Source organism: Eubalaena glacialis, chromosome 5 (assembly GCF_028564815.1).
Source record: "Eubalaena glacialis isolate mEubGla1 chromosome 5, mEubGla1.1.hap2.+ XY, whole genome shotgun sequence".
NCBI classification, from domain to species: domain Eukaryota; kingdom Metazoa; phylum Chordata; class Mammalia; order Artiodactyla; family Balaenidae; genus Eubalaena; species Eubalaena glacialis.
The window spans coordinates 32,992,191-33,014,688 of record NC_083720.1 but is presented as its reverse complement, the minus strand read 5'-3'; the positions used below and the strand labels follow the sequence as shown (position 1 = coordinate 33,014,688).

Below are 22,498 nucleotides of genomic sequence, written 5' to 3'. Positions count from 1 at the left end.
GAGAAAACATGGTGGACAACCCAGAGTCTATTGAACAATTAGTATTAATTGTCTTTTTCCCCCCCACTAAAACTGACATCTAGAAGAGTATAAAGTAAGACTCACTTCTTTGCAATTTGCAGGGCTGAATTTCCCACAACTTATCTTTAGGTCCTTATTTAGCAATCTATTGTTACCTTTAAGTCCCATTAGTAATTATTAGATATTTAAAACGTTTATTTTTCTTTTAATCGATATATATACTCTACTCCCCTTGAAGCTTGTGCCAATTTTGGTTTCTTCTTCAGAGATAAGAAAACAAGGACTTCAATAGTGTTTCCAGAGTTTATATGCACAGTTCTATAAAGTTGTTAAACTCCAAAAAAAAAAAAAAAAGCCAGTATGGAAAAACAATCTCATTCACTTTTACAAAAAAAAAAAGAAACTTAAGTGTTCTCCCCACTTCGCTCATCAAGGTAAAACTCTTCCGTATTAAAACTGTAGTCAAATAACTACAGTTATTGAAGCTGATCTATCATGGGACCACAGACACCAAATATTGAGCTTGCTCATAATGTATATAGTCACTTTTCTAGCATCTTCCTTCCTGCCTAACTGCCTCCCTCAAATATTTACTGAGTGCTCTGCACATGACAGATGCTATAGGGTATTGAGAAAATTAATTTAATGTTATTAATATAGTGAAATTAATGTAAATTTCTTGGCATAAAGTACGTTTTCAACAAATGTTAGTTGCACTATCTTCTAGAAGCAAGGGCCCATGTATTGCCTAGATATCCAATCACAGTACCAACCACACTCACGCTGGCTGTAGGATATTGGTAGGAATGTGTTGGAGGTGTACAGTCACAACACATAATATCAGATTGCATTATCCATGGGTAGGCAATGACTACAATTTGGAGGTTGGCCTGTTTATCCTGTTTGGTTTTGTGATTAAGTCACAAGTAGCTCCCAGTTATGTTCTTCTTTCCTTTCCATGCATCTTAGCTGCAGATTACCACTCCTTCAAATCCTTATATTAAATCTTATTATGGTGATTGCTATTGGCTCTTCATTGAATGTGCAATTCTTAAATCTGGTAGCAGGGATTTGAAATCAATAATTTGTCCAGTGCTCTGGCCCTCTGCCTTGATTCCCTAAGATATTTTACATAGCCCTTGAAGATTAAGAACATCTTGGTCCCACCACCAGAGCATTTTCTCCAGCTAGTCTCTGACTCTCCCAGAAGTGGACTTTTTTAAAAAAAATTACTGGTGAGGTTGGGCTATATTTTTTTTTTATTGATGTCTACTGAGAATCAGAATTATATTTTTCGGTCTTAATTTTTTAAGTGACAGGCCATCAAATATAGTTGTTATTTTGTGTCAAAAGCTTGTATTTTCTAACACACACACTCCAATCCAATTTGTAATCAATCACTGGGGTGGCTATGGCACAAGACCTGACTGTTGGTCACTTGTGTTTTTAACAATGAGAACCAAAAGAGACTAAAATTTAGTCACAATGTGTTGCAGCTGGTGTGGCCAGGACCCCACTGGAAATGTCATTTCAAGAAGATTTTTCTTGTTAAAAAGCCATTTCCTTCTGAAGAGTGTTGGGAAGGTAGCAGTAGGGCAAATAGGCAAGTAAGGAAATTTACGAGGATTTCCAAAGAGCATTTTGGAAGCATTGTATTAATTTTGAACAATTGCCAAAACATTTTTACTGAGTTAAGCCGTTTAGCCTTTTCTCTGAAACTTTAATAGGGTATGTTTGCATTAAAAAATAACTTATGACAGACATTTTTTTTTTTGGCCTCAGTGAATGCATTTTTACTAAGTGGCACATGAAGTAACGTGTGTCACCAGACTGTACTCTATGGCATTGCACTGTGTATGATGTGTTCCTGCCTCTTCTTTCAGGAAAAGAGTGGGTTTTGGGTGGGGAACGTACTGCTGGTTTGCACTCATTAACTGCTTCCTGAAAACGATGGTGTCCTGGGAATGGTAACCATGCTACATCAATTTCGACCAGGTTCTTCTAACAGAGAGGACCCGGTCACAAGATGATATTACAGGTTTTTTTTAAGACTATCAACCAAACTGAGGGTATACCACCTTAAAGCAATCAACATTGAAACGTTAATAATTATAACCACAATACTGACTCCGTGACTCAGAATGCCTTTTGGAACTTTTTGGAATTGTTTTCAGAAAGTACACTACATTTCTTTGACTGACATCCTCACCTTCTGTGGGATATTTCGTTTATGGAAACAACACAAAGCCACTCAGAGCCAAGGATTTTCAATGTGGTGTGTTGGTCAATATATATAATCTTGTTTATGGTCATAAAATTATGGCCTAAAATAAATAAACATGTAAACTACTTCTGAAGTTAGTTTCAAAAGAAAGGTCTAAATGACAATATCAGAGGAACGAGTTTTCTGCAGTGACTAATTTGGAAAAATAATGTTTGAGCATGCTTGTTAAAAAAAATCTATGACATCATTTTAAACTTGCACATTTATCACAGTCTTGCTTTGATATATTTCAGCACACATTCTATTCTGTTCCTCCGCCTTACCTGTAGGAAGATCTTGTCCACTTTACCTAACACAACCCCTCTACCATCTGTTCTGAAGTCACCAGACTCCTACCCTCCTACTAGTGCAACCTTGTTATTTCTTACCATGCTTCTTATTCCTTGTAAACCTGCCTCTTTCCACTTATGTTTCCTTAGTGCTTTGTAAATGAAACTAGGATCAGACTTCCTCAGGGAGCAGTGAGGCATTTACAAAGGAAAAAAAATCAAAATTTAATTCCTTCCAAAATATTTGGAAAAGAAAAGGCAGGCACCACCTCTTTACATTACCAACATAATGTCTAGCATGTCAGACCTTTTCTTGACCACTGATGAATACAGTCTTACTCTTCCAGGGCATCCTGACTGTTCATCAAGGAAACCAGAGTATACTCCATGAAAAATGACTGAAATAGCTTGATTACATTTTCTGTTAATGAGGAAGTGCTTTTACCTGGAGATTGATAGCCAGCTTTGTTTTATCCATGCTTCACTTACAGCAGAGAGCAGAATGTCCCCATTCTTAACATAATTAAAGTTAAGATAACTAGATAACTAGGAGATACAAGTATTCATCCTTAAAAATCTTTTAAAAAAGGAAAACTCATCAAATTGTTCAGCTCTCATACTGTATTGAAAATAGAGGCCTGAATTGGACAATATCTGGGATCCTCTTTCAACCCGAAAATTCCAACTGGATTCCTCAAATACACTACACTTGTTTTTACGGCTACTCATACCAAGGGCCCAGCATAACATATGTGTCTAATAAATGTTTGTTGACTGTGATCATAGCATCTAATACATCTAAGAAGTAAGCAATTAACAAGTTGACTGGCTTACCAGAAGAACTTAATCACATCTGAATTCTAAAACATACCAATAAACAGTCTCTAGCTGGATTCTCTGGCCTCCAATTTATATGAGGATGCAACATAGCATGATTAAGTAGACAGACTCAAGGAAGACTGCTTGGCTTTAAACCCCAGCTCCGCCATTCATCAGCTGTGTGGCCCCAGGGACAAAGTAAGAGAAACAAGATAATTGATGACATTGTGTGCCAAGTTGAGAAGTTTAGACTTCATGCTCTAGAAATGAACATTTCTAGAGGACTCTTATCAGATTTTTATTTTAGAAAGCTCACTTTAGAAGTAGTGTGGAGGATGGTTTGGAGAAGCACAAAAATACCGCAAAATTGTAATGTTACACTGGGAAATGATAATGGTCTGAATCAAGGCAATGGCAGTTGGGATGACAATAAAACAACAAAAGAGATCAATATTAAAAAAGAAGTAGAATCCTATCAATTAGAGCATAATTGCCTAGGAGCAGGGATGGCAAGCAGGAAGCCTAGACTGTTTCTAGCTTGGACAAATGTTTGGGTGAGATTCCTGCACATGGAACGTGAAAGATCAGAACTACTACACTGTTCATTAGGAAACGCCTACTTAGGAAAACAAAAATATGTTTTCACCAGCTTTGAAAAATACCCACTTTCCTGTTTGAAGAGTTTGTGGCAAAATATATTTTGTCTGTCACAGTTCACGTGATCTCACACCCATACAGCTTGACTTTATAATTGGCTATTTCTCTGAACTTTATCCACTGTGAACCCTGTAACCTATAATGTGCCCAAAATATGACACTCAGGTTTAGTTTTAGAGCTTTAAAAATACACTTACTTCTATTATTGAGGCCCTTATAATGCCTTTCCAAGATGTTTTAAAAATATATAAACAGTAACACATCTCATACATGATAGAATAAAAACACATAGGGCTCTTCTTGAATGCCATAGGCAGGATATTCTAATAGCAGGCTGTTTGTAGCCGGCAAGAATAAAAATAGTAATCCTTATAATAATACCACTAAGTTCTAATAAGAAATGTGGAAGAATTACTACTGGTACTGAAATTTTTGATGAAATACAAGAAAATCAAGACAAATAGGCAAAGAAAGGAAACAAAACCAAAAAACACCTTCCGCTTTCAGTCTTTCTTCCCTAAAAAAATAAAGGCAATCTGTCAAAACAGAAACTGAATTTATGATTCCAGAATCATAAAATCCAACTCGAATAACTCATTCTGGGGTTGATTCTGTCTAATTCAGATTTGTCTTTCATGAATTCAGAGTGGAAAGGTCTTAATTTTGTTTTTCATAACACAACCTCTAATGATGTAATGTAAATAAACAATACTTTATTTTTTGCAAAGAGATAGGAAAAGACACCATTGTCACAGCTCCCACTTTACTGATAAGAAAACTAAGGCTTCAAGGTGTTAGATGATTTCTTCAATGTCCAGCATATTAAAAAATAGGCTAACCAGGTCTTCTGAATCTTTATCCCAGGCTCTGTCAAGCTCATCTGCTGTCCTGTGTAGGAACTGTAGCCATCCTCAACTGCATATTCTTAGAAATAAAGTATGATGATACACATGGCATACACCCAGAAAGAACAATACTAATGTGGGATAACAGATTAACATGGAAATTAATTAACAGGAAACATCCAAGGACCAAACACAGCATTGTTATAAGTCAGTTACTCCTGGAAGTAGAGAGAGAGGCAGAGGTTAGGCACATCCCAAGATGAAGAGTTCCACAACATCTAGGCCAGAGGCTGACGTGCAGTTGCAGAAGGGAAAGTGGGAGAGGTCTGAGATGGTGGATGCTTCTCTCCATGAAAACCCGCCTGCCTCTGCTTTCTATCTCCCCGCACTGGGGCTGATTCCTCAAGTACTACCAATCTCTGAGCATAATGCCCTGAGTTCCCTCAGGGTGAGGGCAGTAGCAAATGAGTCAGTGGTTTTTCAAACCACAGGTTTTGATCAGTCATTTCTATAAGTAATGACCAGTATTTAAAAGAGAGAGAGCAAAGAGAACAGAACAAGAGTATAGTGCAGAGTAGAATAGAAGGAAAGGACTTAAAGACGCACTGCATCTTAAAAGTATTTATTGTTGAAACTTTTTTTTCAAGGGGGTGTGTGTGTGTATGTGTATACGTATGTGTACTTGGTCCAATGTAAAATATATTTCTTTGGTACAGACTCTCTTTAGCCAGGCTTATTAAGGTATTATGAATGAAAAAGCAAGCAAGGATAATATAGTCAAAGCCACATCCTTTCATTAATTTTGCTTAAATCCTACTGACACCGTTGGAATCATGACATTGTATTCTTTGCTAATACATTTTGACATACACAAATTTAGAGCTGAAAAAAGAGCTCTACCTATAATTTATCTCCCATCAGTTTTGTAATCAACTGAATTTAATTCTTCTACAGAGCTTTGTTATTATTCGAAAGGCTTGTGTTAGAAGTCAGAAGATCCAAGTTCCCGCAGAAGTTCCTTTGTCACAGGCATTATCTGTGGTACATTGGGCAGATCATGACCATCTCCTAAATTGGTTGCCTCGTATGTAAAATGAGAGAGTTAAACTAGGTGATTTCTAATGTATCTCCCGGCTATAACTATGCCCACTTTAGTCTCTTGTACAAGTTCTTGAAACTTGTAGATGATAAAAGGTTCTCTTGTTTCTTTCTATAAAGCTCTCCATCTTGATTAATAATGATTAGGCATATTTGAAGAATCCTCTTATTCAGTTATTAAAGAGGCAAGCACTTTTAAGAGTCTATCAGGTGGAAAATAAATGTTAAGGAAGCGTTTTACACTAGAAATTAGTAATTATTTATAAAATAGCAAGTAGCAAAAAATTACTCTTTAGTGCGTAGTTCAAGCTATAAAAACAAACATTATATACTGCTTAAAATATGTATTGCATATTATAATATGTAACATTTCATGAGCATAAATAATAGATACTTGCATATTCTCATCAGACACTAGTTGATGTAACAAGTCCATCATAGAGGAAAAAAACTGGAGGCCCTTTACATCCAAAGCATTCAAATAAATAGAGTTCAAGAAACAAAAGCACCTGTCTTGATAGGAATCTACACAGGTTTATTTCATGTCCAGTAAGTGATGAAAGGGAAAAGAGCATGAGAAGTTGGGGCAATCAGACTTGATTCTTGGGGCCTGCATTAGTCTAACCCGGGGCACTTTTTAGCAGACTTTTTTGATAGCAATGAGAAATCATAAAGACTTGGTTGCCTGACTCCTGACAATTTGTAGTCAACCGTAAATGGTTTAATTTTTGATATGGAGATTTTTTGTTTGTTTCTGAAAGGACTTCAAAACAGTTGAGCAGGCAGGGGGGCTCAGGAGTTTTTAACAAGAACATCTGCATATGTGACAAATGATTTCAAAGAAGGAAATAATATCAGCAAAGAAAAGAACACAGAACAGAAAGAAAAGAGGACTGGGGAGAGAATGTGAAGGAATGCCCACGTTTATGGGCAGAAGGTTGTGGAGGAATCAGTGAAAGAAATAAAGAAATAAAGAGGAACAAACCAGAGAGGAAAAGAAAAATATGTAATATTACAGAAGCAAGGGGCTATATTAGGTATAAAAGACAGACAACAGAGTACAGAGGATGGTTACTGGAAAAGTGACAAGTTAACACAGCGCTTGTTCACAGTGCTAAATTCCAAAGGGTTAAGATGAAGTTACAATGAGCAAGTGAAGACTATTATTTGAATGTGAGCTGTCATTTCAGTTAGTTTTAAATGACAATTTTCCCCGTCCTCCCACTTGAATGAAGTTTTTTAGTTCATTACCAGATAGAAACTCTTATTGGCAAACAGTTTGTATCCAGTATGTTAAAAGAACTTTATCACATACTTCAGTGAGATGACTTTCACTCTCAATTTAACATTACTAAAATATTTCCAAATTACCTGAATCATGAAAAAAGAACTCAAAGCAAACAAACAAGTAAAGGGAATGGAACGAGAATAATGAGCTCCAAATTTCTGAGTCCTCTTAGCAGGACAGTCTGACACTCAAAGAGAGTTATAAGTCTTCCAAATTCTCAGCAAGCCCTTTGGGCTCCAAGCACTGTGCAGAAAGTGTCGAGAAGCTTGCCTTGGCATAGGCTGTCTTACTTTGGAGAATATCAAATGAATGCTGTTGGCAGCAGACTATAACATGTTGTTCAATTATTGTGGTCCCCATGTTTAAATAACTAATATTGCCATAGTTTTTAGGACCTCTCCTTACTGTGGTTGTATTTTTAATGTCTGCTATACTCTTGCTTCTGTGTAATTTCATCAATTTTCAATTATGTGCTATTTTGCTTAAGTTTTACAAGACAGCGCTGACTTACCATCCCTTTTAATTCTAACAATCAGTGCAAGGAACATGATAGCATGTGTGTGCGTGTGTGTGTGTGTGTGTGTGTGTTTATTTTGTCTTGTTTTGTTCTGTTTTACAATTCTTGGCCTTGGTATAATTGAGTTCATTTGTTTCCTTCATGTACATCACATGCATTCATTTAGTTACTCCTTCCCATCTTGGTGGGGAAAATTAAGCAGCCACTTTCTATTTCGTGCAGGAGCACTTGACCTTACTTATTTCTGTAATGGTAACAGTAATAATGACATCAGTTCAATGACTAAGTGCACTTTCCTCTTCCTCCCTGTTGCCCAGTAAGATGAGTATTGTTACTATTATGGTTGCTACTGTTATCCTATTTTACAGATTTTTTAAAAAAGACCAGAGGTTAAGTGGCTTTTCCAAAGACATTAAGCTAGCCAGCTGAAATTTGGAAAAATTCCCCTAGGAATTCTGTTAGGAAGCTGTAGTGCTGCAGTGCTGCTACAGATCAACTGATTCTCTGAAAGGCAGCTCGGAGGGGTCAAAAGTAAAGAAAAAACAAAAGCAATAGCAGGTTCTAAACCTAGACAGTTTCCCCCAATCTGATCATAATGTGAGGGATGCCAGCCAGACCAACTTAAAGCCACTGGAGAGAAGCCATTGAGAAGGCCTCCACTTTGCTGATGTCAGTGGGCACGTGGTGTCACTTAGATGCAGGATGATGGGTACTGGGGACTGTATGGTGGTTACCATGAGAAAAAAAGAGAAAAATAGGATCCATGCAATAGCATTCCCTTCTATTTGGGGCAACGCAATAATTTAATGGGAAAGAGTAAGAGAAAGAAAGAGGTGTGTGTGTGTGTGTGTGTGTGTGTATGTTTTCCTTGTTGACAGTGAATTCTCCCTGGTAGGGAGGCAAGTAAAGGCAGAGATGAAACTAGTGTACTACTATGTGCATGCCTTTGTACCCATGAACTGCTATCAAACTATGGTTACTCAGAGTAGCAATTGGCATCAACAGAGGGTTTGGGTTTTGCTATGGTTTTAATGAATGTAGAGTTATATCCATGTCATTAGAAAATAGAATAGGGAAGAATAAAATAAAGGTCCATGTTTCCTCTTAAGTCCACACTGTATGGATATTGTATCCATATTGTATATTGCAGCATATTGTAGCAGCATGGTCTGGTAGTTAAATATGCAGGCTCTGACACTAGATCACTTGGGTTCGTATTCTGGCTTTCTCCACTTACTGCTGTGTGACTTGTACAAATTGCATAACCTCTCTGTGTCTCAGGAGAATTATTGTTTTATCATTTATAAAAATAAGGATGATGTTAGGATTTGCTCCAAAGGCTGCCGAGAGAATTAAAAAATTAATTCAAATGAAGCATTTGGAGCAGTGCCTGGCACAGAGTAAATAATCAATAAATGGAACCTCTTACTATAATTTGATGTGTGCTATAACTATTTGCAAGCCAGTTTAAGGAAATAATATCTGAAAATCACTCTTTTCTTCTAGTCCTGGGAAGAAAGAACATTATTATTCCACATGGTAAAGCATAATATGGAGAGCTAACATTTTTTAGGAGATATTTGGATGGATCCACTACTTTAAGAAGCTCTCCCCCTAATTGTGATGCTTTGTTTTGCCACTTAATGTACTTATTCATTCACTGATTTTATTTGTTTGCTTTAGACAGGTTGGGACAGTTAAAATGTTGCATGATAATGAAATATTTAAATTTGAGCTATTGTGTGTGCCAAATTATAATACATAAGTAGAATCAACCAATTAAATTAGACGCTGTAATATATTTTAAAGGATATCTGATGCATATTTGTCCCTTTTATCTAACTATGGAAGAGAGATAAGTAACTTTTTAAAATGTTTACTACTTTTGTGTTTTGCTGATTTTATTTCTACATTTATTTGAAGCACATAGATAAATCTAAGCTAGTAGTAAGAGCCCACAAATATAGTCTCTTATTCAGGTTCATTGGTTGTGGATAAAAGTTAGAATATAATAATTCTGTTTTTAGTGCTGCATAAACTGAGTTAAAGTACAGCAATTTATATCTGATATTGAAATCCCTTCTGCCTTAAAGGTTTCTGATTTAATTTACCATCACTAAGACAAGGATTTATGGGATGAACTCTCCCTAAGGACCCTGATTAGATGTTGGTGTTATTCGTGGCCTTCCTTCCTTGTTTCGAACCCAAAGAAGTGGGCAATAACCCAAAACTGTTAGCATGAGAGACTCATTGGGAAGCCACAATTTAAAATATTTGGATGGTGACTTTCCTCCTGTGGACAGATGTTCCTATCAAAAATAATCTCCCATATTTTGTATCAGTTGACCTCTGTGTTTGGGAGAATGGTTTATATTTATCCTAAAAAGAAACCCCCAACAATTAGAGATAAATATGTCATTCTCTCATTCCCAGAAAGTGGGGACAGAGAAAGAAAAAAATTAACTTCTGCTTTCCTTAAACAGTAATACTAAACTTTTGTTATATATTCCATATTTAATCTTTCTACGTAATCTTAAAGCAGTCCTACACAACACAAAAATCTATTAATTATTATTAATTTTGTTTTGACGGTTGCTTCAGATTTTTGTAAAAAATGACTCAATAAGAGGAATATAAATATTGCATAAATCTTTTCTATGATTGAATAATTAAGTAGGAGCAGATTTATCTCCTTTTTATGGATGAGTACAAGTGACTAGAGGTATAATGAAATAAAACGACTTAAAAGGGCATTCAGGGAGTCACAGACAGAAATAAGATTGTAATTCATTTCAATGTTACATCAATACCAAAGAATGAACAGCCAGAAGAGACTGAGTCTAAAATGGTAAGTATATTGAGTATTATAAAGGCCTCTATAATTTAACAGATCATTTTAATGTACACAAAACGACTGTGCAGGGAAAAGAAGAGGAAGCGGCAGTATTCTCCTAGAACAGAATATATGTTACCTTTCTATTACATTGTTTTCTCTACTTTAAAAATTGTAAGATTTGAAATATCCCGGGAAGGAATATGTATCAGAGGGGAGTGCTAAAGAAGACTATGGTAGGGTCAAAGTCACAGCTGGAGTGAGTTTAAGTAACCTTGTCCTTTACTCTCTCTCCTCTAGCACAGAAATAAAATGATGGATGCCTCTACTTAGATTATCATTAAAATACTTTTCTTGCTATTCACGAGGTAACCTTCACTTGTATCAACCATCAATTCTCTACTATCCACAGTGAAAGAAAAGAAGTAGTGTAGTGTAGATTATTTCAAATATTTTTCATTTTCAAAAATTTAATTTAAAAACTGATTTGCTTTCCTGATTATGTTTAGTGTCAGCTGATGTCCAGAGGAGATAGCAAATATTTATCCTCAAGCAGGGGAAAGTTGGACTGGGGTTTTAAAAAAAAAAAGTCATGGATAATTTTAGAAAGTGAAGAAATCACCTACAGAAAATAGGGTATATAGTTTTTTCAATGAGCATATTCATGAGTGTTTGTGCATGCAAATAGATACAGCATTTTTATTAAAGAAAATTCAATATACAAATATGAGTGTTCTCTAACCAACGTCCTCAAGCTTCTGTTTCAATGTATTTCAAGCGTTCTTTTCTCACAACATAACTTCATCCAAACCACCGTCCTTCAAGCATCAAAATTATATCAGAAAATAATGGAATCTGAATTTACATTACCAGTTTCACCTTCGTTTTAGAGACACATGCCAGGAAGCTTATCTACCTTTAAAATATAATTATTTTCCACAGTTCTCATCATAACTTTTAAAAATATTTCAAAATCATACAGCATTGTGTTCAAATTAATCTGCCAGTCTAAGACAAAGTAAGGAGTAAAGACTAAAAGAAGCTATTACAAACACATTCAAAAGGTTTTTCATTCTCAAAAAAAAAAAAAAAAAAAAATCACTGTTAATTTCAAGGGTAAATTGATTTTATAAATTGCTTTATTTTTTTAAAATCTGTCTTTAAGGTGGCCTGTAAAAATTGATACCTCATGCTCCAGAGGTGATGCTGAACAACAGTGTACTTAATCAGAATATATTTAAGCACATGATATTGAATATTTTGTTTAATAATACTTTTGATTTAGAAAATTTGCAAGTCTCTTTAGAAACTGAGACATATAAATATTGATATATATGTTAGTAACAGTCCTACAATCTCATTTATCCCATATACATATACATACACACACTACCTTTTAAAACACATTAATAATAAATGCAAAAGGAAAGTCAAATTAAAACAATGTGAATAATTCTGCAAAATAATTTTTGCTACTTCTGTATCGATTCACCTGAATGAATTCAATTTTCTATGTCAGTTTCCAATCATAACTCATAACTGCGTCTTTGAAAGCAAACCTAAGAATGAGAATTTTAACACCCCTGGAGAACAGTTCATTTTCTTTGCACGCCCTCTAAATCTTTCCTGAAATTCAAAGGCTACTCCTCCAGAAGTGATTTACAAATGATTCACCTTGCTGACAGGACAAGTAGAATTCCTACTAATTAGAATGTTTTCTTCATATGAAATCAGCTACGGTGAATCAAGAAAACCTTGGCGCCAATTTAGTCTCATTTTCACTTTTGTAGATTAATGAATTATTAAATTTCTTCAGTAATTTCTTCTGCAATAGCAATAAAATTTTTATTTCAATTCTCTATTCTGAAAGTAAATCAGGAAAAATAGACCATTATTCAATTTTCACTTAAGGAAAAGGAGACCAAAGACTAAGTTTCTGACATGCCTACTTGAAGTTATATCTTACAGTCTCTGGTTCCTGTACCTCTGAAATGCATACAGTTCAGTATCATCAATCAAAGACTGGGGACGGGGAGACAACCAGACTTATTAGGCCTAAGGATGACACTACATAATTAGCTAGTTTTATCAGTTGGCATTTTACTACAAATTTTCTCAATCAATCATGTTATGATGGATAAAAATTCAGTTCAGCTACATTTTTCTTCTAAAGTTTTTCTCCATAAAAGGCTGTGGCATCTTCCGTTTTGAATAGTCTTTCTAATTTCCATTCCATTATTGAAAATAAGAGTACTAAGAATTTTGGTAACCACATAACTAGTGGAAGAAAGAAGATAAAGAGACCCATAAATATTCAAAGAATTCCTCTTTCTACTTCAAAGAGGAAAGATTTTTTCTATTTCTTCCTTCATAACAGTACACATTTTAGGTCACCCAATAAACAAGTGAGAAGCCAGAATGTACAAAAGATAATCCTTTTATTTTCCAGCTATCTTACTGTGAGTCAACTTAATGTTTCAATTCTATGTTACCATTGTCTCTAATAAGTTGTAATCTTCTCACAAACCCAATGTCAAATTCTAAGGATCCTGTATTATAGTTAGGTAAATATAATGAAATATATTCCATAGGACCACTAAGTTATGGAAAGCATACAAGACATCCAACTCAAAAAGGAAAAAAAAAAAAAAAAAGAAAAATTCAACTCATTTATAAAATAAATCAATCTTCAATTTGAAGACATGCAAAACAGAGTCACAACCTCTGTAAGGAGCAGATATTTGGAGAGAGAGAAAAATAAGCACACATATTTTATACATATTTATATACTGATATGCTACCAAAACATAAAGGATAAGCCAGGTTCTGGGATGCATCCCACAGTCTAACCCATGTAACCCTATGGCTAGCGGCAGTGCTGACATAACTGATAATTTGACTGAGGAACATCAGGTGTTAGGGCCCAATGGTGACGGAAACAGAAAGCCCTTTGCAGAAACTCACAGAATGTACATGGATTAGAATCAAAAGGAACCTCAAAGATTATTGGGTCCATCCCTCTGTTCTTTGCTAAACTAAACCCAGCTCTTTTCAGCAACTGATAAGGTGGAATTTGAAGTCAGTAGCATTAGAAAAAAATCTGATGATTTGGACTGAGAGCATCCTTTCTAGTCTTTGACCCATCACATTATGGACTTCTAAGAGAAGTCCATTCCTATTGAAAATGGCAGGGTGTTTCCCAAGGAAGAGAAAAACGGAATGAGAGTGGTCTTGTAAGTGTGGATGGAGGTATGTACACATGTGTGAGAATATGCACAGGACATGTATGCATGTAGTGTGTATGCAGATGTATAGTTTATTTCCCTTGAGACTTAAAAAAAAAATTACTGTGGTTGCAGGCTTTGTATTCCTTTGAGAGGATAGCTGAAATGTTTGACATTTCAAAGCCCAGGAAGCATTCTGGAACTGCAAAACGAGCAAAACTCTCCCCGTGAGAGGGCACTAGGGGGCCAAGCGGAGCAGAATCTTCCCTCGCTGTCCATCCAGGACGGCCTTGGTTGTCAACCTTCGCTCTGCCGCCTGCGCTGGGGGCAGGGGCAGCGGAGGACGCGCACAGCAGCTGCAGCAGGATCCTCTCATAAAACAAGGAAACCCAGGATCTGTGGGGCAATGAGCCGCCTTCACGGGTTGACAGTTGTGCTGTGGATGTGCCCGTGCTGCTTGGCAAACTGGCTTTCGGTTTTGGCTTCGCAAAAAAGGAGCGGAAGGGGGAGCTGTAGTGGTTCCCAGTGCCCGCAGGCCCCCTCTCCTGGCCGCTGCGTGCTGGCCACAATGGGCGCAAAGTGTGCGCACTCGTGTCTCTCTGTGTCTGTTTGTGTAACTGTTTGCATGACTGTCAATCTATCTGTCTGTGTGACAGAGAAACAAAGATGCTCGCGGAAAGTTCCCTCTGGAAAATAAACCTCGGGAGTTTTCCTTGCTATGTCCCAGGCACCCTGGTCCTCCGTAACTATGATACTGCCATTGTCGCTTCGTTATTTTGTTTCCTCCAGGATGATTTATATCCAGGAGTGAGAAATGCACGTTTATTGAAGCTTTCTGTATGTGACCTTACTTCACGAAAATGAGAAAGTGGCTGGGAAGGAAGGAGAACCTGAAAAACGGTAAATTCCCTCTTCGGATTGTGAAATGAAACTGTTAAGAGCCCAGAAACTGGACTCAGACTGTCCGGGTTCAAATCCCGCTCTGCCACTTACACTAACTGTGTGCCGTGGGCAAAGAGCTTCTACTCGGTGCCTAAGTTTGTTCATTTGCCGGATAGGGATAGTAACAGCGCCCAGCTTATAGGGTTGTGAAGATTAAACATATGTAAAACGCTTAGAACAGTACCTGACACATAGTAGTTGCCGTGTGTTAGCTATTAACATCATCCTCGACATCCACCGTGTTAAATGTGGAGAAGGACCATTCCGGCCCTTTCCCCCATCTGTACGCACTAGATCTCCGCACATGCCCATCATATCCCAAAGCAAAGATGAGAAAGTACCCTCTCCCGCCCGCTCCACACCCTCCAGCACTCGCAGCCACCCAGCCACCCCCGCCAGTGCAGACGTGCATCTGCGAACCCCTCCCCAGCCGCTTCGCGCGCCACACCTGGGGGCGCCCTCGGGGGCAAAGGCAAATGAAGTGTCCGAGAGTGCCGGTCCCTACCTCTCCTGGCTGAAGAGTGCATTGGGGGTATTTTCCTACCTGCCCCAGGTTTTTGCCCTTCTTACTGCCGCCGAAAGCCAGTCCTTGGTATGTGCCCGCAGATCGATTGGCGGCCTGGGCTGGCGTCTCCCCGCCCAGAGAGGACTTGATGGAGTTGAGTTTGGCCCGCGAGCTGCCGAACTGTGAGCTCTCCACCATCAGCACCGCGGCCAGTAGGAGCAGGCAGCGGGAGGAGTCCTTGCCCCGCATCAGCGTGGCCATCTCCTGGCGAGGGGTCCCCAGGGAGGGGCAAAGCCCGCAAGGGTGCGGATACAGAGGGAGGGAGGAGCCCAACACGGGGCCCTACGCTCGGGGCGCCGGGACTCGCAGACTCTGTTTCCCCCAACCCCACTTGGCTTTGGGGGCCCAGCACCGTGTGAACTCAGTCTCACGCCTCAGACCGGGAGGGAGCGCGACCCAAGCAAGACCTGCTTCTCCGCCAGGGCAGGAAGTTCTGCAGTAACTGGAAGCAATCAAAGGCGAGGCGCCTTCTTGCCAAGGAGGCGTGACCCGAGGTGCAAGAAGACCCAGCGCCACGGCCCGCACCGCTTCCGTTGCTCCTTGCCCCGCACCTCCGAGATCCCGCCCGGTTCTCCGCGGTCCAGTCCTCCTCCCAACTGCTCAGGAGGTCCACATCAGTTCCTTCTCCTTCGGCCTCAGTTGCGTTTTCTCTCCTTTTCCTTCCCTACCCCTTATGTCTCAACCTTTGCAGGACATAAGTCCTCCTTTTCAAAGTTAGCGGGCACTGTATGGGGGATCAGGAACCGTCCCCGGACAAGACCCCTGAGGTCTGAGGCCAGCCAAGGTCCCGCACGCGCGCACGCACAGGCGCCCCGAAGCGTTGTTCTCCGGCTCACAGCCCTGCAGCAGCCAAGCGCTGCCAGGGACGCTGCGATGCCCTGGGAGCTGTCTTGCGCTCCACGAGGTCTCCCTCTCCGCGTCTGCTCTCTCATCGCCGCCCCCTTTGCTTTTTATAGCTTCCCACAATGGGTTTTTTTTTTCCCTCCGCCCCCAATTCAATAGTGACAAAGAGTGAAAACGTATCTATCACCCCCGCGCTCCCGCCCCCCTCTTCTCTTTTCCCTGCGGCTGCCCCTTCTGAGGCTTCCCCTTCTGCTTCTCCCTCGCCCCCTCCCACTGCCCTTCCACCGCGCAGCGGCTGAGGAAATGGGATTCACCCCCAGAGGAACAGGCGGGGTTCTGATTATTCCTGACAACCAGCCACTCCAGAGCATGGAAGAACCCTTGCAAACAAACGGATGGCAAATGTGGACGTGGAGAAGGGCGAGCTGCCACCTCGCTTCGGGACCGCCAGCACCCCTGCCCAACCCACCTCCAGCCCCTGACTGCTGGAGGAGCACTGGGAAAGCCCTACAGAAGACTGAAAGAAGTGAGCATCTGGGCGTTAATGGTCTGTGTATGCTCAAGTTGGGTTTTAGCCTGTGCCTCCCAGTGGATGTGTGAGACTGGCGCTGTACTGGTGCGCCAGGGAGTGCCCAACCGACCCAAATGGGGCTTTGGGAAGAAGAGTACTAGAGAAGGGGGAAAGATGCTCCTATTCTCCCTCTGAGAGGTGTGTAGGACTTTCTGGTCTCCCCCTCTTCACACTCCAGTCCCCCTCCCCACCACACAAGCAGCGTTTGCCTACGTCTCTGAGGAGCTGGGAGCAATGGGGGCCCCCTGAATACCTTCCGAGCTTTGAATCTCACAGCTCTACCGGGCATCTTTACCGTCCCAGGCAACTCCCCCCTTTGCAAAGAGGAAATCCCAGACAGGAATGAACGGGGCGGCAAGGGAGTCTTGGAGGTTCTGCTTTCTGCCCCTTAGCCTCTGGGAATTACATGCGAAGCCCTTCCTTCGAGACCCGAGGCTCCCCGGGTCCGGTTCGCTTCTGTGGGAAAGAGGCTCAGAGAAGGCCTGGAGCGCGCGGGTCTGCGGCGCTTGGGGGCGCCAGTGGCAGCCGCTGGGCAAGGCGAGGAAGCGTTGCCGGAGACAGAGATGAGAGCTGTCCCAGGCAGTCTCTGGGACTGGAGATGTTCAGCGGCAGTAGAGAGCCAAGGCTTCCAAGGCAACCCAAGGGCTTCGGAATTTGTTGCATTTCTCCTTCTCTGGTGCGCTAACATCTGTGCACAGAGAAATCGAGGCCGTGCGGCACAACTTGATGGCTAACAGCTAGGGGAGCAGGCTGTTCTTTCTAAACACGCTCTAGGATCTTCAGACCTGAGTTCCTCAGCTTTCGCACCTGATCCTGGCACACACCAGCGCGGACAGCGGTGCACAGTCAACAGTTGCTAGGGGAGAACGTTAGTGACTCCTTTCTTTTCCACCAAAAGGGCTGAGGTAGGTCTAAAGTGTGAACTTGTAGCTGGGTTCCCGCGGGCTGCACCAGCTTTGCATATTTCTCTGCCCTGTTCTGTCTGTCTGCCAGGAATTCTTCATTTTCTGAATGACTTTTTTCTTTTTGAACGCACAAGCAAGAGGTGATTAAAACTTGAGGAACCCTCAGGCATGTTTTCTTATCTTTGGATTGCCTTGTGCTTCCTCAGGGTAGAGATTTTCACGTTAAAAAAAAAATTTTTTTTTTTTTTAAATATGCCCAGGAATGGATTTGTAAGGATTTGTAAGCATTCCAGGCACTAGTGGAGGGCAAGGAAACTGACTGACTTACACTCTACAGATAAGTACTTGGGATTCAATGCTTAGACTTTACACAAAGGTGTATCTTTTGCCTTCATTGTGATTTGCCAAACAGAAAACATGAGAGAAATGGAGAAAATTAAGTTAGGAGCCTACTGGTTTGGATATTTTTCAAGAGTATTTTAGGGCAAAAGGAAAAGAGAGCTAAATATGTAAGCAAGAAATCACTCTCCCTCCACTTGAAGAGTGTGGGAATCCACCAGCTGCTGAAGAACCAACTCCAATGAATCAACAGAAAATCTGAAGATACTTTGCCTGTTTCTGTTGGTTCCCTCTTTCTTTACCACCAACCAAAATAAGATACCACATAGTCAGAACCCAATTCCTGTCATATGCTAAAAAGAAATAGTGTACAATTCAGCACATGTACTCTCAAGAAACCCTTCAGCTCTAGATATCAGGATAAAGAGATTATCTCAGAAGTTTACACAGGACCCTACAAGTTCCAAAAGCAAACTTTACAAATATGGTTAAAAATCAAAGTTCACATGAAAGTTACTTTCACAAACATTGTCCCTTTTATATAAAACAAAATCACGCTATGGAATCAAATGCTAAACATACACAACTATACCTTAGGCTAAAAAGAAGATAAAAACTAATTTCATTCATGGTCCAAATGCTCTCTGTAACATTGTATAGAAGACAGAAACAGACAGACATAACCCATATGCGGACAAGTAGGTATGCATACACAAAATCAGCTAACTGCAAATAAACATAATCCTTTGGATTACTGTTTTAATCCCACATGTGTTTTCTCATGTGTGTTTTCATAAATATGAAGATACAAGCTTCATATTCTACTTGGAAAAATAGATTTTTTATGCCTTTTGCATAACATCATTAGGGAGTAAATAAATAAAAGCAACACTGTACAGAAGTAAAGATAGGGTCCTCTTGTCCAAAAGAAAGTGCCTCTGTGGACACTTTCTCCTTTGGCCATAATTTCCCACTTCTCTTTGCTCCTCAGGTGTGGGGTGATTTTGGCTCCACAGAAAAACCACAACTGACTCAGCAGTTTCTTCTGGGTCCTGGTTTCCTTCTGAATACTTAGGGCCAAGGTAAGCTAAGTGTACACCTCATTGCCTTATTCTTGTTTTTCATCCTATTTTCTCTCTCCCTGAATTAGTAACCACTTCCCACAATAGTCTATTTATCAGTTGTTCATTTATTCACTGTATATTTATTAAATTTAGGGCCTTGAGGATACAAAAGTGAGTAAGTCAGGGCCTTGGCCATGGAGAGTCTTATGGTCCACTGTGAAGGCCTTGACTTACTGAAATCTGCCTCTACCCCTCTCAGGAGCTGCTGCTATTAGCCCTCCTCTGTTCTCATCCACCACTGAATTCTGCCAATCTCAGTCTCTCACAGGGTATCCGGAGCTTCCAAGCTGGATTGAATTCATATGACTATGGGAATAAAAATATTAGGAATGTCCCCCAGAGTCCTTCCTTTTCTCATAAGGTACATGAACATTTTAACAGCACACAGAGAGACAATATTCCCACATTTGTGGTTAAATGCAGAGAAATGACACTAGCTGTGGTCATTTGGGTCATTTTAGATAAGTAAGAAGTACGGTACTCTGGCAAACTTGAGAAGGGACGTTAATTTTTAGTAGGTCCCATAGGCCCACGAATCTTCTTGTTCACACAAGATGCACATGAAACATCTCCATCATTTTTCGGTGTTAAAGGATTTGGAATATATGGTTTTGTGTGTTTCCTCTCTCCATGGTAAACCAGCCTACCTGGTCTTCTATTCTAGTACGACTCACACTTTGGATCTTATCACATGAGAATTTTATGTTTCTCACTGTCTAAGGAAAAACAGTACCATGTGTTAGCGTCAATTACATTTTAAATAATTTGTGATAAATGAATATTAGCACTGGTATTGTGAACATTTTTAGTGTCTCTTGATAGGACTAATTTACATACCAGATATGAAAAATTGCACCTCCTATTCTATCCCTGGCATAGTTTCACCTGTTAACTCTCTTCTGACTTGATCTCCTGGACAACAGGTCCAGTGAATGAGATAAGACCTTGTCACTCACATTTGAGGCACTAGCTGTGCTTGACCTAAACATGCACAAGTGAAATGGTTCAAGGTTATTTCAGAGTAAATCAATCAGAAACATAATTTCCTAGCCAATGGCTTGTTTTTTAATCCTTGACACATCAGTCATCTTCTCAATACTTTACCTACCACCCAAATGATAGAAACTGACTAAACAAATCCCTCCCTTAAGAGACTGAATCCAACTAATAAAAAGCATGCAAATAATATAGTCAGAAACTCAGGTAGACAAACTTCTGTTGACTCTTGTGCATATGGGTGACCTTAGGTAGAACTGAAATTAGAAACGTTTAACACCAAACGTTTAACACCAAACCTTTCCCTTTATGATGCACAGTTTCTGCTGGTTCTATACACTGCATATTCTTCTTGGTGGTCCATATACCCCTACTGCTGAGCTCTGGCAGGCTGTTTCAAGATTCATTTTTGGAAAGAGTACTATACTTGGTGGTTTGGAAAATATGTTTAATTCTTGAGAGAGGCTCATCGCAAGAAATCTCATCTTGAACAACAAAACACACAACTTTTAGATAATCTAGACCAGTAGTTTCCAAATTCTTTTCCTTAGATCTCCAGGGTTCTGTAGGAGTCTGACAAGGAAGTTAGAACTGCTGTTATTTTTGACAGGACCTCATGCGAGCGGGGTCCTGCAACATGAATTTTTAAGTGTCTATCTTGTTACTGTTTTTATTTGGGGGAGGGTTGTGTTGGTTGGTTTTTTGGCTTTAATCAACCACACAGATTTGGATGCAACAATGAGTCGGGCAAAATACTCTATGAGTACTCAACCTGCCAACAAGATGGATTGATTTCTATCCTGTTATTATTGCAGATTATTGCCAAAACAAACATTACTCAAATGGGGAAACTATTGAAAATCTGGCAATTTTTCTAGTCAGATATGGTCATTTGAAGTAAGGCACATTAAAAAATGGAAGGGCAGGGTAGTTAATCCAGTCATGGTAAAATGTGTTTGTTCCTGGTCAGTTATCTGAAACTATGAGTAGTAAACATAGAAAAACTTCAACTATAAAACAAATTATGGCACAGATTGAAAAATAATGGGAAAACTATTGGCACAAACTAAGGAAATATGTTCCTAAGTGGCAATTTTAAATCTGTGCTTGAAGCATAACCATGCTTGGTAACAGGGAATGTAAATTGTGTTTATTTTATCTTCAAATGATCATTCTGCAATAGATCGTACCTTTTGATACTCTGGGAATAGGCTCCAATGCTCAAAACCATCTTGAGGTATGAAAAACTCAAAGTATTAAACTTCAATCAGTTTAAGGAATTTTAAAGGTAACTGGCTTGGAAGATATAGTAATAATAAAAAAATAATAATAACCAAAATATACTGGATGCTTACTCTGTGCTAAGCTTGTTAGGTACTTTACATTTATTGCATGTATTATCTCTCATTTGTATGCCTTAGTTCACACCTTTAAAACAATGTCCAATATTAAAATAATACTGAGCAAAGAGTAACTTGCAGCACAGCAGGCCCTCATTTGTACTTACAGATGCCCAGTTATGGCAACAATGTGGAGTGTACCTAAGAAAAGGAGAATTCATCCAAAGAAAATGGAGGTGGCTTTGCATCACTGCAGCAGGACTTAACACTGATTCCTCTAAAAGAGCCAAGATAAATCACTTGACAAAGGGCTTGACCTAAACAAATAACACCAAGAATACAAGTAGATGAGTACATATATTGCAGCTTCGACCAATATAGTAAAGCCTCTTGGAAGCTGAATGATCATAGAGCAGAAAACCAAAAAAAGACTCCCTGCTATAAGGATGGTGTCCTCACCTGCGCAGGCTGATATAACAAAATACCAGAGACTGGGGGGTTTAAACAACAGAAATGTTATTTTCTTACAGTTCTGGAAGCTGGAAGTCCAAGATCAAGGTGTCAGCAGTTTGGTTTCCTCTGAGGCCTTTTTCCTTGGCTTGCAGATGGCCTTCTTCTCACTGGGCTGTCCCTCTGTCTTTGTCCAAATTTCCTCCTAGTAAAAGAATACGTGTCATATTGGATTAGGGCCTACCCTAAAGACTGCATTTTAACTTAATTACCTTTTGAAAAACCTTATCTCCAAATGCAGTTACATACAGAGGTACTGGGGGTTAGGGTTTCAACATATGAATTTGGGGAGGGGGCACACAATTCAGCCCCTAACAGATGAATTTATAGACAGTGCATATAAAACATTTGAGGAAAGAGTAACATTTCTGGAACTCTGCCAGAGTTCCTAAACATAATGTGGGAGATGTGTCATATGTCCACTTAAAAGTGTTATTTAAAAAATTTTCCTATTACCATTTTACCTCTAACCTGTGTTAATGATATTAACTTCCTCACCTTCTTCTGT

At 39.5% G+C, this 22,498-nt stretch overlaps 1 protein-coding gene across 1 annotated transcript in view; it reads right to left on the bottom strand.

Moving 5' to 3' along the window:
* DKK2 (dickkopf WNT signaling pathway inhibitor 2) overlaps positions 1-15,772 on the bottom strand; it is a 104,710-nt gene extending 88,938 nt beyond the window's left edge. Inside the window, exon 1 of the mRNA XM_061191183.1 lies at positions 15,342-15,772. Coding sequence (XP_061047166.1) covers positions 15,342-15,563 — 222 coding nt within the window. The 5' untranslated portion in view covers positions 15,564-15,772. The remainder of the gene's footprint in view (positions 1-15,341) is intronic.
* Between the last annotated feature and the right edge of the window lie 6,726 nt (positions 15,773-22,498).